This window comes from Gekko japonicus, unplaced genomic scaffold (assembly GCF_001447785.1).
Source record: "Gekko japonicus isolate JY-2015 unplaced genomic scaffold, Gekko_japonicus_V1.1 scaffold1988, whole genome shotgun sequence".
Lineage (NCBI taxonomy): Eukaryota > Metazoa > Chordata > Lepidosauria > Squamata > Gekkonidae > Gekko > Gekko japonicus.
Genome location: NW_015173731.1, coordinates 34,378 through 50,441, shown reverse-complemented (window position 1 = coordinate 50,441; position 16,064 = coordinate 34,378). Strand labels below are relative to the sequence as shown.

General features: G+C 48.3%; 1 protein-coding gene across 1 annotated transcript in view; it reads right to left on the bottom strand.

Annotated features, from left to right (window-relative positions):
- LOC107120661 (fibrocystin-like) overlaps window positions 1-16,064 on the bottom strand; it is a 212,548-nt gene that overhangs the window by 168,981 nt on the left and 27,503 nt on the right. The window contains 5 exon segments of the mRNA XM_015423420.1: window positions 3,518-3,764; window positions 4,370-4,505; window positions 4,726-4,869; window positions 14,579-14,641; window positions 14,643-14,730. Of these exon segments, the coding sequence (XP_015278906.1) occupies window positions 3,518-3,764; window positions 4,370-4,505; window positions 4,726-4,869; window positions 14,579-14,641; window positions 14,643-14,730 (678 nt within the window).

Genomic DNA, 16,064 nt, shown 5'->3' with positions numbered 1-16,064 from the left:
GAGAGCTCTTGACAGAAACTGCTCTTTTTCAAGAACAGCTCTGACAGAACTATGGCTTGCCCCAGGTTAGCCAGCAGGTGCAAGGGGAGGAGGGGGGAATCAAACCCGGGTTCTACCAGAGTAGAGTCCGTGCACTTCACCACCACACCAATCTGGCCCCCTCTTCCCTATGCTGTTTGAGCACAACTGTTTCCATTACACAACTTGGGGGCACTTGACCAACCAGTCCAGGCAAGCCCACTTTCCCCACAGTCCTCTCTTCCACAAACTATTCCCATCTTTTATAGATAGCTTCCCCTCTCGGGTACCAATCTGAGCAGACTTCCTGATAAACATGGCACTTTGCTTGGGCCTGCAACCTGCAGTTACGTAAGGTTATAATTTCATAATGACTGATGCTTCCATTGAGAAGCCATAATTTTTTTCCACAGCTCCGTTTGTCTAGCGGGTTTCTATTTCCCCCCCCTGAAGGCTTTAAATAAACTATTTTGGGTCATGCTTGGGAAAGAGAACGAATCAACTGATCAGCAAGTGACAAGCCGATATGATGAGTTGGAGGCCCATGAGATATCATGGGGGCATCCACGACCTCACCGGGGGGGGGCTTGAGCAGAGCCGGGAGGGGGAGCTGACCACACCCTGTTCTCAACATTTTATGCTGCTCGGCATACTCCGTTCTCAAGAGGCTGTATTATTTTGTTGTCTTTTGGTTAATTTGCAAATATTCCCCCCCCCCCCGAATAGCTGGGAGTGCCCCAAGTGTTTGGAAACCCAGTAGTTTTCCTGCTTTTGTGGTTGGACTGGAACCTACCAATTTACCATCCGCTATACTAACCAGTTGGCAGTCTGTGAGGAACTGAGGTGGTGGTGGTGGTAAAGAATTCCGAAACTGCACTGTGCAGGATTCTGTAAGCGAAACTCCGGCATTACCTGTTACCCCCTTGTGGTTTTATCCCTGACTCTAGAATGCTCACTATATTTCTGAGCTGCCTCTGCATTCACGGTCTTCAGCAGACCCTGGCTAAGGGGTCGAGTTAGGGTCTCCGGGTCCCCCCTAGCTACCAGCAGGGGGGTGGGGGTAGGGTTTCCAGCTCCAGGTTGGGATCCTGGAACAAAATGAACTACCGATGTGCAACTGAGTGCTGGTCTATGTGTGCTTGAGCGTTTATGCATTTAATATATTCAGCGCAGGATTGGCCATGCACACAATGGTGAAAGTCGGTGGGGGGAAAAGCTACTGGAAGAAGGATGTACAGATGACCTAATCGTATTCATAGCGAGAGATGGCTGTCCAGATAGGAGAAATTGTGGATTTACAGCGCAAGTAGTAGGAAAGTACTCGATTTCCCCAGTGTGGGAAAATGCGCTAGAAAACCGGGAGGATTGCGGGGGTGAGTCCACTTCAATACGGGAGACAGAATCGGCTGTCTGAACAGCCCTCTTAAATGCGATAGGGAACAGTTGTGAAACCCGATCAAAATGACCGTGTGACCATGACCTTGGGGTAGTGAAGGGCGGGGGTATAAATCCAATCTCTTCTTCTACTACTACTTGAGCGATCATGCAGCAGAAATCTTTCTGGTGAACTATTAAGGTAATCGGTCACCCTATAGCCGTGCCTACAAGAGACACAGGCCGTCATTCAAATTCTACCACAGATCTGCTAGATGTCCTTTATCCTAGACTAAAGGTCCCCAACCATCCTGAGCTGGCAGGCGCCAGCGGAATTCTGACACACTGTGGGGGGCGCAGACACAAAATGGCTGCTGAAGGAGATGTAGCCGACCACAAAATGGCTGCCATAGCATGCTTTCAGCCACACAATGAAGATTCTTGTGCCGGTCTGCCAAAACAATGTTTTTAAAAAATCTCCCCAGCCAAAAGCCCCACCTGGCCATGCCCACTTTTAAAAACACACGGCGGAAAGGTGTTGGTAGGCACCATGACACCCATGGGCACCATGTTGGAGACGCTTGTCCTGGACCCAACATTGTCTAAACCATTGTCTATATTTTTATGATATGGACTAGATTAGACAGGGTGCTCTACACCGTAAACCATTGTCTATATTTTTATGATATGGGTGCTCTACACCTGACGTTGGACAAACCTAACCCCCCTGTGCAATATGATCCTTCCAACTCCAGCAGCATGCGCTGCGAAACATAAAAGTGGGAATACGGTAATGACTAAATCGCCGTCCAATGCCCTGCGAGAGCAAAACGTTGCTAAAAGCTTGAGAAGGCAGGGGTGCCACACGCCGTCCTCCCTCTGAAAAGCACACGCTTCGTCCCGAACTGAATTTTCGTTGAATCGTAGCAAACCTCTCCTCTCCTGCCTTCCCGCCAGAGAAGGTTTCCAAGGGAGCCACCATGCTTCCTTTCCCAAACAATGGCTCTGCTTTTATGCCCCGTCAAGCTGGCACCAAAATAGAACTACTATATCGCCGGCATAATTGAGCACTCCTGCATCCACAATTAGCACCATTTTAATTTGCCCTAAATAGCCAGTAATTTTCACTGTGCCCTAAATAGCCACCAATCTACCTCTCCTTAATGTTAATGGAGCAGAGGAGGGCATGAGTATTTGTAATTCGGAGGAGCCGGGGGGAGCCTGCATGGATCATTAGCACAAGAGCACTTTCATTACCGAGGGAGGAGGGAGTCTCTCTAGGATCTGCTCTCGCCTTTATGCAGAAGAAGCCAGGAGGAGGCAAAAGCCATAACGCACAACCCAACCTGCGCCTCCAACCGTCAGACGCCAATGGAAATTAAAAACACGGACCCGGATGGTTGTCGAGCGACGCTGGGTCGTCACACGTCAAGTCTCGACGAAGAAGCGAAACACTTCAGAAATGTGACACGACTGGTCGGTGGAACTCCGTCGCCGGAGTGAGACATCGACGGCGGCGGTTCTGTACGTCGTTACGTAATTTAGCTCGACTGTGGAGCACAACACTGTCGAGCGCGGATGGCCCACAAAGGATTTGCTAAACCAATCAACAGCTCCGAGAGGAATAAATATTAAGCCTCCTGTTTATGTTTACCATTAGCTTACTTGTCCTAAGGGTCCATATCTCTCCTGCGTTAAGACAAACACTCTCTCTAGCGCTAAGTGTTTCCCATTTGGTATGTTTGCGCAACAATCTCGTATAATTATCTATCTCTGGAAAAATAAAACCCACAATTTAAAGAACTGACTCAGAATGGTGGCTGTTAACACAAGTGTAGTTCGACACTGAAACCTACTGCTTCGTTCAATGGGGATGCCAACCTCCAGGTGGGACCTGGGGATCCACTGGAGTTACAGGACGTCACCAGACTACAGAGATCAGTTCCCCTGGAGAAAATGTTGGAGGATGGATTCTATGGCATTGTACCTCACTGAGGTCCCTGTCCTCCACAGGCTCCACCCCCAAATCTCCAGGACTTCCTCAACTTGGCTCTGGCAACCCTACCCCCAAACCTTTATGATGAGCACGTACCTTTCCTCAAAAAAGTTATAATGGAATACTCACAGGCCAATGGACATGCGGTGAAAAATGTAACTTCCAGCGCAAATGCTGCCCCTGGTGGTTTGAGTGGTGTTGACGCTGGCCCTACAGGAAGTTGGAAGTATATCCATGGAGGGAAGGAGGCAACTCCCCTCCTGTCCCGTGATGGATCCGTCTAGATCTTCAAGAATGGCCGAATGAGGGGACGGGAACGATATCCAGTTTGGTGCATTTAAGAGGAGTACCTGTTCTGCTCTCACAGTAAATCCACCTGAAAAGAAACAAAGTATACCCTGAGAAAACTAGTCTCTTGCAGGTTAACCCCCAGTGCTCATGACAGGAAGAGGGGAAATACTGTTACTCTATGGTTTTACCACAGAGAAAGGCACTCTATGGTTTTACCATAAAGGTGTGTGGGGGGGGGGGGTTTGTGGCGATTCCTAGAGACGTATGAATCCTGGCCTGGACAACCCAGTCTAGCCTGATATCATTACAGTGAGGGGGAAAAAATATTGAAAATGCCTCTCTAGGCATTAAAAAATATCAAAGAGGGTCTTGGGTAGGGCTCTGAAGAATTACTGAGGAGGTCTACCACATTCTGCCCTCTTCCTATCAATTCCCCACCCACACCCACTCCTACTCTCTGCCTCTACCCATAAATCCAGCTGGTTTTCATGCAGTCGCATTAGCAATCTGGCTTCGAATGTTAATTTGTAAGTAGGAGGGAGTTTTGCCTCAGGTTTTGTTTTTTTTTAAATATTATCATCAGATTCTAAAGAAAAGCATCACACATGGGAAGAAAAATCAAATCAGAAGGGCAGCCCCCCCACACACACACACACTGTATTTTGCTTCAGTATCGAAAGCCTAACATACCCTGACCCCGCTGACAGCCAGAACAGGGGGCGATTGCGGTGCAGTTGAGAATGTCAAAGTTCACAAAGGTTGCATTAGAAATCAATAGCTCACGCCTTTTGGGAGTTTTCAGCCCGGTAAACATACAGCTTCCATTCTGCAAAGAAAGAATAATGGGGGACACATTAAGAGTGAGAGGTGCGTCATGTTCTAGGGCAGGACTTATGGAAATAAACAGACTTTCACACGATGGCGGGCCCAGGCCAGCCTGATCTCGGAAGCTAAGGAGGGTTGGCCACAGTTAGTACTTGAAATGGAGACCCCCGAGGAAGTCTAGGGTTGTTATGCAGAGGAAGGCAACTGTTACAGCAAGTCACCATGGCTATGAAGTTAATGGGGGGCAGGGGCCCCTCTTCACGGGTGATGGCCCTCAGGCGCCAAGGGCCACTGCACTCCCTTTTCCCATTTCTCTGCTCTTTTTGCTGGTCCACGCTGGTCATAAACTCCAGGACCTTCTCATCCTAGCCAAAGAGTCAGAATTTAAGAACATAAGAGATGCCAGTGTTGGATCAGGCCAAAGGCCCATCCAGTCCAACACTCTGTATCACACAGTGGCCAGAAATACCAGGTGCCATCAGGAGGTCCACCAGTGGGGCCAGGACATTAGAAGCCCTCCCACTGTTGACCCCCCCCAAGCACCAAGATGACAGAGCATCACTTGCCCCAGAGTCCCTATCTATACCTTGTGGCTAATAGCCACTGATGGACCTCTGCTCCATATGCTTATCTAATTCCCTTTTGAAGCCGTCCATGCTTGTAGCCGCCACCACCACTTCCTGTGGCAGTGAATTCCAAGTGTTAATCACTCTTTGGTGAAGAAGTACTTCCTTTTATCCGTTCTAACCCAACCGCTCAGCAATTTCATGGAGTGCCCACGAGTTCTTGTATTGTAAGAAAGGGAGAAAAGTACCTCTTTCTCTACCTGCTCTTTCCCATGCATAATCTTATAAACCTCAATCATGTCACCCCTCAGTCGTCGTTTCTCCAAGCTAAAGAGCCCTAAGCGCCTTAACCTTTCCTCATAGGGAAAGTGTTCCAACCCTTTTATCATTCGAGTTGCCCCTTGGGGGACAGGGAGTCCTCTCCTAGGACTCCTGGCAATATGGTAAAAAAAAAAAATAGAAATAGGTTAAAAGGATACCAAAAATCAGCACAGAAGGAGACAAAGACTGAACACTCATTAGTTATGGGCACCTGGGGGAATTGAACCTGGAACCTCCCATATACTAGGCAGAAACTCTGTCATTAAGCCATAGCTCTTTTCTGTTGCTGGTGTGAGTTTGGCCTTGAGATAGGACAGCTACTGTCAGCAAAAGTCAGGGGAAATTGAGCAGGGGTCCGATGGTCACAGCGCAGGCAAACAAGGCCAAGGGCGGGCACAGAGCCTTATGGGACTTGTCTGCCTGCAATGCAGCGTGGGTATGCAAATCGGACCGAATTTTTTCAAACCAAAAATACATGTCAGAAGAGCAAACAACACTCCGAAAATAGATTCTGGCTACAGTGTGTGAAATTTGCAACCTGTGCAGTTGCCCTAACTACAAGAAGGATCGGCTTTTAGTGTAGTCCCTTTGGCAACCATGTCTTGCCTTGAAAACCCAATGAGGGGTCGCCGTGATTTGGCTGCAACTTGGCAGCACCTAATTATTTTAAAGGTACAATCATGATTGTATGGAGATCACAAGCCTGATTTTCTGTACAGACGGGTAACACTTCCCTAATATTATTCTACATGTTCCGTGTATACAAACATATTCAATTACTGGGCACTGATGACTGATCTACCCAGACCTGCATGGCCCAAAATAGCCCAATTTCATCAGATCCCAAAAGATAAGCAGGGGCAGCCCTGGTTAGCACTTAAATGGGAGACCACCAGGGAAGTCCAAGGCCGCTCCATAGAGGCAGGCAATGGCAAACCACCTCTGAATGTCTCTTGCCTTGAACACGGTACAGGATCACCATGAGGAGGCTGAGACTTAAGAGGAGCCCTGCTGGATCAGACCAATAGTCCATCTAGTCCAGCATCCCGTCTCACACATTGGCCAACCAGTTCCTCTGGAGGGACAACAACAGGGCAGAGAGGCCGAGGCCTTCGTTAGAACACGAGAAGAGCACTGATGGATCAGGCCAGTGGTCCATTGAGTCCAGCATCCTGTCGCACGCAGTGGCCAGCCAATTCCATTGGATGGCCAACAACAGGGCACTGATGCTGAGGCCTTCATCAGAACTTCAGAAGAGCCCTGCTGGATCAGACCAGTGGTCCATCCAGTCCAGCATCCTGTCTCACACAGTGGCCAACCAGTTCCTCTGGAGGGCCAACAACAGGGCACAAAGGCTGAGCCTTCATCAGAACATCAGAAGAGCCCTGCTCGATCAGACCAGGGGTCTATCCAGTCCAGCATCCTATCTCACACAGCTCCTCTGGACAGCCAACAACAGGGCATAGAGGTCGAAGCCTTCCCCTGACGTTACCTGGAATTCAGACTTGATGGCACTTTCCACCACTGACGCCGATTGTGGGATTTAAAGCCATGACAGACATGTGGATAAACATGGAAAGCATGTGGGTGGCTCACTCCACGGCATCTCCTGCTTTTCTCCCTGATCGCAGACCCAACACGCTCCAGCATCGCCGTGTGATCACCAGCTAACAGCCTAAGCGTGAAGACTCGGAGGACTGTGTGATCAGGCTACTGCACTTTTCTTTGCTCCGGGGCGAACAGCCACACCTCCCCCCTGCGTTATCTGGCCCGTGTGACTGGGGCCACTGTAGCCACTGTGACATCCCAGTCAAAGAAACTTTAAGATATAGTCCTTTGGGATAGGGGCCACCATAAAATCAATGTTGTGAATGAGGGAACGGCTATGTCTTCCTAGAGAAATACAGAGCAACGGGTTTACTATATAAGAAGTACAGCACTCATGGTGGGCTGTGGAGGAGAGCACCGTCAAGTCGCAGCCAACTTATGGCGATCCCGAAGGGTTTTCAAGGCAAGACATTGTTGGAAATGTATGAGTTGCAAGGTCCAGATTCCAGCCATTATAGGGTTAACTGGTTTACCTTCTGTACCATGGTTTAGACTGACCTGGAAGGAAACCTGGCAGGCAGCCAATGCAAGAGTAGCCTGCAAAAGTAAATGCTGTTGATTGGTTAATGGATTCAGGTGATTTCCTTCTAGGGGTCAAGATGAAGGAGGATTCTCTGTTGTTGTGTGACCATGTGTCTGTAGCTGTAAGCATGTAACAATGTAGTTCTAGATAGTTCTTTTGTTTGTAGGTTTCCTGTGTACCTTTTACCCTTAGAAATAAAGCTTTTTTTCAAAGAAAGAAATGTCTCCTCTCCAGTGAAGCAAAGATCCATTGCAAACTCTAAGTATTTTTGACTGTTTCCCCCAACAGAGATTACCAGAGGTGGTTTGCCGTCACCTGCCTCTGCGTTGCAACCCTGGAATTCCTTAGTGGTCTCCCACCTAAATATGAAGCAGGGCTGACTGACCCTGCTTAGCTTCCGAGACCTGAAGAGATTGGGCTAGCCTGGGCTATCTTAGGTCAAGGCAAGAGATCATAGAATCATAGAATGTTAGAGTTGGAATGGACCTTGCAGGTCATCTAGTCCAACTCCTTGTACTCTGCAGGAGCAGAGCCGAAAGGTAGCCCTACACACCTACAACATACCCGAAAGATGGCCGTCCAGCCTCCGCTTGAAAACGTCCAGCGAAGGAGCATCCACCACCTCCCGAGGCAGACTGTTCCACTGCTCAACCACTCTTACAGTTAGGAAGTTTCTCCTGATATTTAGCCGGTAATGACTCCCTTGTCATTTCCCCATTAGATCGAGTCTTGCAATCCAGAGCAAGAGAGAATAGATCTGTTCCATCTTCTACATGACAGCCCTTGGAATACTTGAAGACCACAATCATGTCCCCTCTAAGCCTTCTCTTTCCCAGGCTAAACATTTTTTTGTTGTTCAGTCGCACAGTCGAGTCCAACTCTTCGCGACCCCATGGACCAGATGCCGCCAGGCCTTCCGGTCTTCCGCCGTCCTCTGAAGTTTGCTCAATTTCATGTTCATTGCATCTATGACACTGTCTAACCATCTCATCCTTTGCCGTCCCCGTCTTCTTTGACCGTCAATCTTTCCCAGCATCAGGGTCTTCTCCAGTGAGTGCTCCCTTCTCATTGTGTGGCCAAAGTCTTTGAGCTTCAGCTTCATTATCTGGCCTTCCAGGGAACAGTCAGAGTCGATTTCTTTTAGGATTGACTGATTTGATCTTCTTGCAGTCCAAGGGACTCTCAAGAGTCTTCTCCAACACCATAGTTCAAAAGAATCTATTCTTCGGCGCTAAACAGACCCAACTCTTTCAGCCTTTCCTCATAAGACTTGGATTCCGACCCTCTCGCCATCCTGGTGGCCCTCTTCTGGACACGCTCAAGCTTGTCAACATCCTTTCTAAAACGTGGTGCCCCAAACTGGACACAGTACTCCAGGTGAGGCCTGACCATAGCAGAATAGAGCGGAACGACCACCTCCCGTGATCCGGACACAATGCTTCTGTTAATACATCCTAAGATGAACCATGGTGACTTGCCTTTGCCTTCCCCTGCAGACATTCCCCTGGTGGTCGCCCATCTAAGTACCAACCCTGTTTATCTTCTGGGATACGACGAGATCGGGCCATCCCAGTCGAGGCTACTAGGCCCGTACGGCTTTAAAGCTCCAGCTATTACCAGCCTTCCTTGGTGGAGTTAAGCTAAGCTTTCCCCACTGACGTCAATGGGTACTGGATCGATGCCAGGCAGCCAGGGTAGAAAAGGACAGAAGTAACAATTGGTTCAGAGGCATCTCTTAAAAAAATAAAAGGGCCGGCAGAGTGGAAGACTTTTGCTGCCTTGTTCAATGAATGCCAGAACGTTTTAATTGACGTTAAAGAGACATCGCTATTACAGGACAGAATTACATAAATTAAGATGTAAATTATGACAGGGAGACTCTTTATCATGAGATAATCAAAGATAATCACACCCCCGGGGAGCTGTGAGGAGGAAGGCACAACGGAGCGCCTGGAAAACCTCTTAACAAGTATGGGGGGGGGGAACTCTGGTTACTGAAGAGGCTGGAATGGAAAGAATGAGAGACTTCATAACGTGTGTATTAAAAACTAGGAGACAAAGTTTTGAAGCGGTATCTCAAACATAGCATGCACGTACGCACACATACACACACGTATCTCTTCCTTGTCTCCTCACAATATTCCCAACACACTTATCTTCATGTTTGTGTGTGTGTGTGTGTGTGTATGGGTCAAGTTTAAATTTCTTCGAATTAAAGTAATACCGACTCCTGCCTCACACCTGCCGCCGCTCAGGGGCCCTGGGCTGGATGGGGAGTCGTGAGGCCTTGTCAGTAAAGTCAGGGGGCCTAGCCCCGAGGTGCCCCACTGTAGCTACGCGCCTGCGTCAAGTTGCTTCTGACCTACGAAGACCGTATGAACGAAGGCCCTTCAAATCGTCCTCTCTTTAACAGCCTTGCTCAGGGCTTGCAAACGGAGGGCGGTGTCGTCCTTGAGTCTTGTCTTTTCATCACGTGACCAAAGTACGATAGCCTCAGTTTAGTCATTTTACCTTCTAGGGAGAGTTCAGGCTTCATGCAGTCTAGAGCCCTCCCTCGTCTTTTGTTGTTGTTCAGTCGCACAGTCGTGTCCGACTCTTCGCGACCCCATGGACTAGATGCCGCCAGGCCTTCCGGTCTTCCGCCGTCCTCTGAAGTTTGCTCAATTTCATGTTCGTTGCATCTATGACACTGTCTAACCATCTCATCCTTTGCCGTCCCCGTCTTCTTTGACCTTCAATCTTTCCCAGCATCAGGGTCTTCTCCAGTGAGTGCTCCCTTCTCATTTGGTGGCCAAAGTATTTGAGCTTCAGTTTCATTATCTGGCCTTCCAGGGAACAGTCAGGGTTGATTTCTTTTAGGATTGACTGATTTGATCTCCTTGCAGTCCAAGGGATTCTCAAGAGTCTTCTCCAGCACCATAGTTCAAAAGAATCTATTCTTCGGCGCTCGGCCTTCCTTATAGTCCAACTCTTGCGGCCATGCATGACTACTGGGAATACCATTGCTTTGACTATTGCTTTGGGGGGGGGTGTACTCACACTAACTCAGCTTAGCGGGAACACAGTTTATCAGTTAGCTGCCACCCTAATGGGAAGAGGATAGTCTCTCCTCTCTTTCTATACCTCCTCCTCTCCTCACCCCAAGTTCTCAAGGATAATCATTTGTCTAAGACTGATTTCTATTTTTAAAAAAACTCCAATTTTCCAAATTTATTTCTTTATGTGCACACTGCCACTACAGAGACCTGCTTGATGCAGCTCACAAAGGAAAACCAGTATCGCAAAAATCATCAGTCATAAAGCCATAAAAACAAACCAGGGACATTAAAACTGCATGAAAAGAAGAAGAAGAAGAAGAAGAAGAAGAAGAAGAAGAAGAAGAAGAAGAAGAAGAAGAAGAAGAGGAGGAGGAGGAGGAGGAGGAGATTGGATTTATACCCCACCCTTCACTACCCAAAGGTGTCTCAGAGCGGCTTACAAACTCCTTTCCCTTCCCCTCCCCACAACAGACACCCTGTGAGGCAGGCGGGGCTGAGAGAGCTCTTGACAGAAACTGCTCTTTTTCAAGGACAGCTCTTATCAGAAGTACGGCTTGCCCAAGGTCATCCAGCCAGGTGCAAGTGGAGGAGTGGGGAATCAAACCTGGTTCTCCCAGATTAGAGTCCGCACACTTAACCACTACACCAAACTGGCTCTCAATTAATACTAAATCAATACTGATAAAACAGCCCGCAGGCTAGAAACAGCTTTTACACATAACACATAAAAACAGGGTTTTTTAAAAAAATAGGGGGAATGCTAAGTGAAAAGCCAAAATAAAACAAAATGTTTGGCCCGTCATCTAAACTACAGCAAGACAGGTGCCGGGTGAACCTGGAAGGCGAGGGCATTCCAAAGGCAAGGTGCTACAACCAAAAAAGCCCCGTCTCTGGTCACCGCCTACCTCACCTCTGCAGGCTGGGGACATTTGAAAAGATTCACACAATCTTGATCCCGAAATGCTGACTGGGAATACGACAGAGTTGCCAACCTCCAGATGGAGCCTGGAGATCTCTCGGTATTGCAGCTGATTTCCAAAGAACAGATATCAAGTTTCCCTTGAAAAAATGGCTGCTTTGGAAGGTGGACTCTATGGCGTTATGCCTCCGTCGAGGTCCCTCCCTTCCTCAAGCTCCACCCCTCCAAACCTCCAGTTATTTCCCAATCTAGAGCTGGCGACCTTAGAATAAAACTTCAACGGAACTTGGGAGCGGCGTTCCCTCTAAGATGAGTTATTGTGTGCGAGTTCACCGTTCTTTAAGCCTCCAGCTCACACATTTTTGTCTTAGCTCAGGAAGGAGGGCTCCAGAGCAAACTGATTTACACCGTAGCCAATTCCTCGCTCACAACTTTCATGCTGGTAGCTCACAAAGTAGAATTTTTGCTCACAAGACTCCACAGCTTAGAGGGAGCATTCCTTGGGAGCCAACTGTTATTTGTATAACACTGGCGGAACTGCTATAGCCGTGTCCCAGACAATCCTGTCTAAGATAAAACACAAACACGTCCAGGATTATGGACCGTACTCCCTTTACTATTGTTATTCACAATTGCAAAGGGATCAGATAAAAGTGGCTTCGGCTCTGCCCTACTTGCTGGAAGCGCTGTTGGGAGGAGATTCGATACAATGCAACACACAGTTAACCGTCAGCAGGCACAGTTTCCTTCTGCTTCAAAGCCACCGCTTTGAAGATGGATGGATAACCCCCCGCACTTGCGCCACGGGGAAGTGCTTCCTGTTTTGCAGATTAGGGAACTGAGACAAAGAGATTAAAAACGTGACCAAGGAAATGCACGGGAAATTATGAATAAGAAGAGAACTCAGACGGAGAGTCTCCGGATGAGGAATCGACTTCAACTTCCTTTAGTACAACCACTCTCTTCTCGTAAAAGTTAAAGGTTAAGGTTCCCTTGCTCGAAAGCCAGTCGAATCCGACTCTAGGGGGCGGTGCTCATCTCCGTTTCCAAGCCAAAGAGCCAGTGCTGTCCAAAGACATTTCCATGGTCATGTGGCCGGCACGACTAGACACCGAGGCGCACAGAACGCTGTTCCCTTCCCACCGAAGTGGTACCTATTTATCTACTTGCAGTTTCATGCTTTCGAACTGCTAGGTTGGCAGGAGCTGGGGCCAGAGATGGGAGCTCACTCCATCACGCGGCACTCGGGTCTCGAACTGCTGAACTACCGACCTTCCGGTCCGCAGTTCAATCACTTTAGTTATTACTTCTGCAATAGTACTTGCAACACATTGTCTTAGGGTTGCCAGGTCTGGGTTGGAAAATACCTGGAGTCTTTGGAGGTGGATCCGGGAGAGGGCGGGGCTTGGGAAGGGGAGGGGCCTCAGCAGGGTACAGTGCCACAGAGTCCACCCTTCAAGGCAGCCATTTTCGCCAGCGGAGCTGATCTCTGTCAGCTGGGGATCAGTTGTCAAAGCGGGAGATCTCCAGGCCCCACCTGGAGGCTGGCAACCCTACCTTGTCTCAATAAAGTAAACCAGGCCTAAATCTATAATCAAATATATATAAAGGATAACTTTTCAAGGGGTATTATTGCTACAAAACCCACAACCTGGACTTTGGTGAATATTCAGTGGAGATTCAAATAAGCGATGGGCACATGAGATGGATTGTTACCCAGATTCATGGGAGAAAACTCGGCCTTCTGTCATTGGCAGGGTTGCCAGCCTCCAGGTGGGGCCTGGAGATCTCCCGGTATTTCAACTGGTCTCCAGGCAACAGAGATCAGTTCACCTGGAGAAAATGGCTGCTTTGGAGGGTGGACTCTGCGGCATTATGCCCCGATGAGGTCCCGTCTCTCCCCAAACCCTGCCGTCCCCAGGCTCCGCCCCCAAATCTCCAGGAATTTCCCAACATGGAGCTGGCAACTAACTGCTGGAGAAAGGCACTTTCCGCCAGAGGAAGAGCCACATTTATCGAAGAGGAATGGCAGGATATGAGGAAGAAGAAGGATTGGATTGATACCCCGCCCTTCACTGCCCAAAGGTGTCTCAGAGCGGCTTACAAACTCCTTTCCCTTCCCCTCCCCACCACAGACACCCTGTGAGGTAGGCGGGGCTGAGAGAGCTCTTGACAGAAACGGCTCTTTTTTTCAAGGACAGCTCTTATCAGAGTGTTGTGTATTAAGATCTGTATGAGCTTGAGTTCTGAGACAGGATTGTAAATAGACCGATCAGAGCTGTGCAGTGTTCTGGAGGGAAGCACTCTGATTGGACGTTATATGTAAATAGTGATTGGTTGTTAGCTGACTTGTGGGCGTGGCTACCTAAGCCTGGACTGTTTAAAAGAGAGCCTGTTGCTCTATGTTTCTGTCTCGTTCTGATTTCTTCTGACTTCATTAATAAAGCTGATTCACTGTTCACTAGCTGTGTTGAGTCTCGTATTTAACACAGAACTACGGCTTGCCCGAGGTCATATTAGCAGGTGCAAGTGGAGGAGTGGGGAATCAAACCCGGTTCTCCCAGATTAGAGTCCGCGCACTTCACCACTACACCAAACTGGCCAGAGTTTTCAAAATGGCTTCCTTTTCCTCGCTGGTGGTTTAGGGCAGAAAAAAACCCCCATCTTGGCGCTACAAACAAAACATCTCATGTCTCAGTGAGCACACAATGTGCTTTTCTTCGTGGTAAAACATGCCCTCTGGCCTAGAGCTGGCGACCTTAGAATAAAACTTCAACATAACTTGGGTAACTTGGGAATGGTGTTCCCTCTAAGATGAGTTAGTGTGAGCGAGTTCACAGTTTTTTTAGCCTGCGACTCACACATTTTTTGTCTCAGCTCAGGCGGGATGGGCTCCAGAGCAAACTGATTGATGCAGCAGCCAAATCGCTGGCTCACAACTTTAATGCCGGTAGCTCAAAAAATAGAATCTTTGCTCACAAGACTCCACAGTAGAGGGAACATTGGACTCTTCATCACTACTTCTTCGAAAGCCTGCAAGCCTCTAAGGGACAAAGGGATTGGCTGGGCGGGGGCAAGCAGGTAGGAGTTGGTCCTTACCGTTTCCCGCAAGCGGCCCAGGAACAACCTGTTGACCATAGAGGTGTTTCCGAGGCTTTCAACAGATGTCTACTCTGAAGTCATGGCAGGCACAGAGGAGGAATGCCCGAAGCTGCAGGTTGTTCCCTCTAAGCTGAGTTAGCGTGAGCCAGCTAAAGCAACAGGTAGAGAGGGTAAGTGGACGCTCGTTAAACATCACAGGCTCCCAACCTGACACAGTGGGGTGGGGGCAGCCACAAAATGGCTACCGCAAGAGGCAGAGCCAGTCACAAAATGGCCGCCGCAGCTTACCTCTAATCACACAGTCGAGATTCTTGTGCTGTGGTGACAGCTGCTGCCAAAGTTTGAAAAAACCAACCAACCTGCACAGGCAATCAAATCTCCAATGGCCAATCAGAAGTTTGCTGGGCGAATGCCCCACCCACTTTCTAAAAATACTTGGTGGGCACAACGAAAAATCTCAGTGGGCATCACAGTGCCAATGGGCGGTGCCGTGGGAACCCTCATTCTACATAAAAAAAATATCAGGTAAGCTGCTCTCAGTGACCTCTCAGGTGTTAAAAGAGAATAAATCTAGACCTCACCTAAAGGAAACTACAAATAAGTATTTTGGCGCTCTCACCCCCGTCATCATACGGAGTACATAAATCAGGTGTTTACTGTCATGCCCACCGTGCCGCCCACCATGCCGCCCATCCAGTCCAACACTCTGGGTCACACAGTGGCCAAAAATACCAGGTGAGGTCCACCAGTGACGCCAGGACATTAGAAGCCCTCCCACTGTTGACCCCCCCAAGCACCAAGAAGACAGAGCATCACTTGCCCCAGAGCCCCTATCTATACCTTGTGGCTAATAGCCACTGATGGACCTCTGCTCCATATGTTTATCTAATTCCCTCTTGAAGCCTTCCATGCTTGCAGCTGCCACCACCTCCTGTGACACTGAATTCCATGTGAATTCCCCAGTGAATTCCAGGAGGCATCAATTATTAGAACAGAAAATTTCCACTCCTCCCAAATATTTTAAAGAATTGTGTTTGATTTCACAGCATTCGTGGCATTTCCAAAAGGATTGTGGTTCAGGTCAGAACACGATGAGTAAATATCTGGCTATACGCTTTGTGTTTATTACATTCTAGCCATAAAATCTGTGCTCCAATATACGAAAAGTTGTTGTTGTTAAATAATGATGATGATGATAACAATAATAATAATAACTACTACAACTACAACAACAAACACAACAACAACAATTTATTTCATTTCTGTACCAACCATAGCCAAAGCTCTCTGGGTAGTTTACAACAAATATAAAAACAATAGAATACAATTATGGCTGAAATGTTCTAAAGAAATTTTAAAAAGACGACAAAGAAGAAGAGATTGGATTTATACCCCACCCTTCACTACCCGAAGGAGTCTCAGAGCGGCTTACAAACTCCTTTCCCTTCCCCTCCCCACAACAGATACCCTGTGAGGTAGGTGG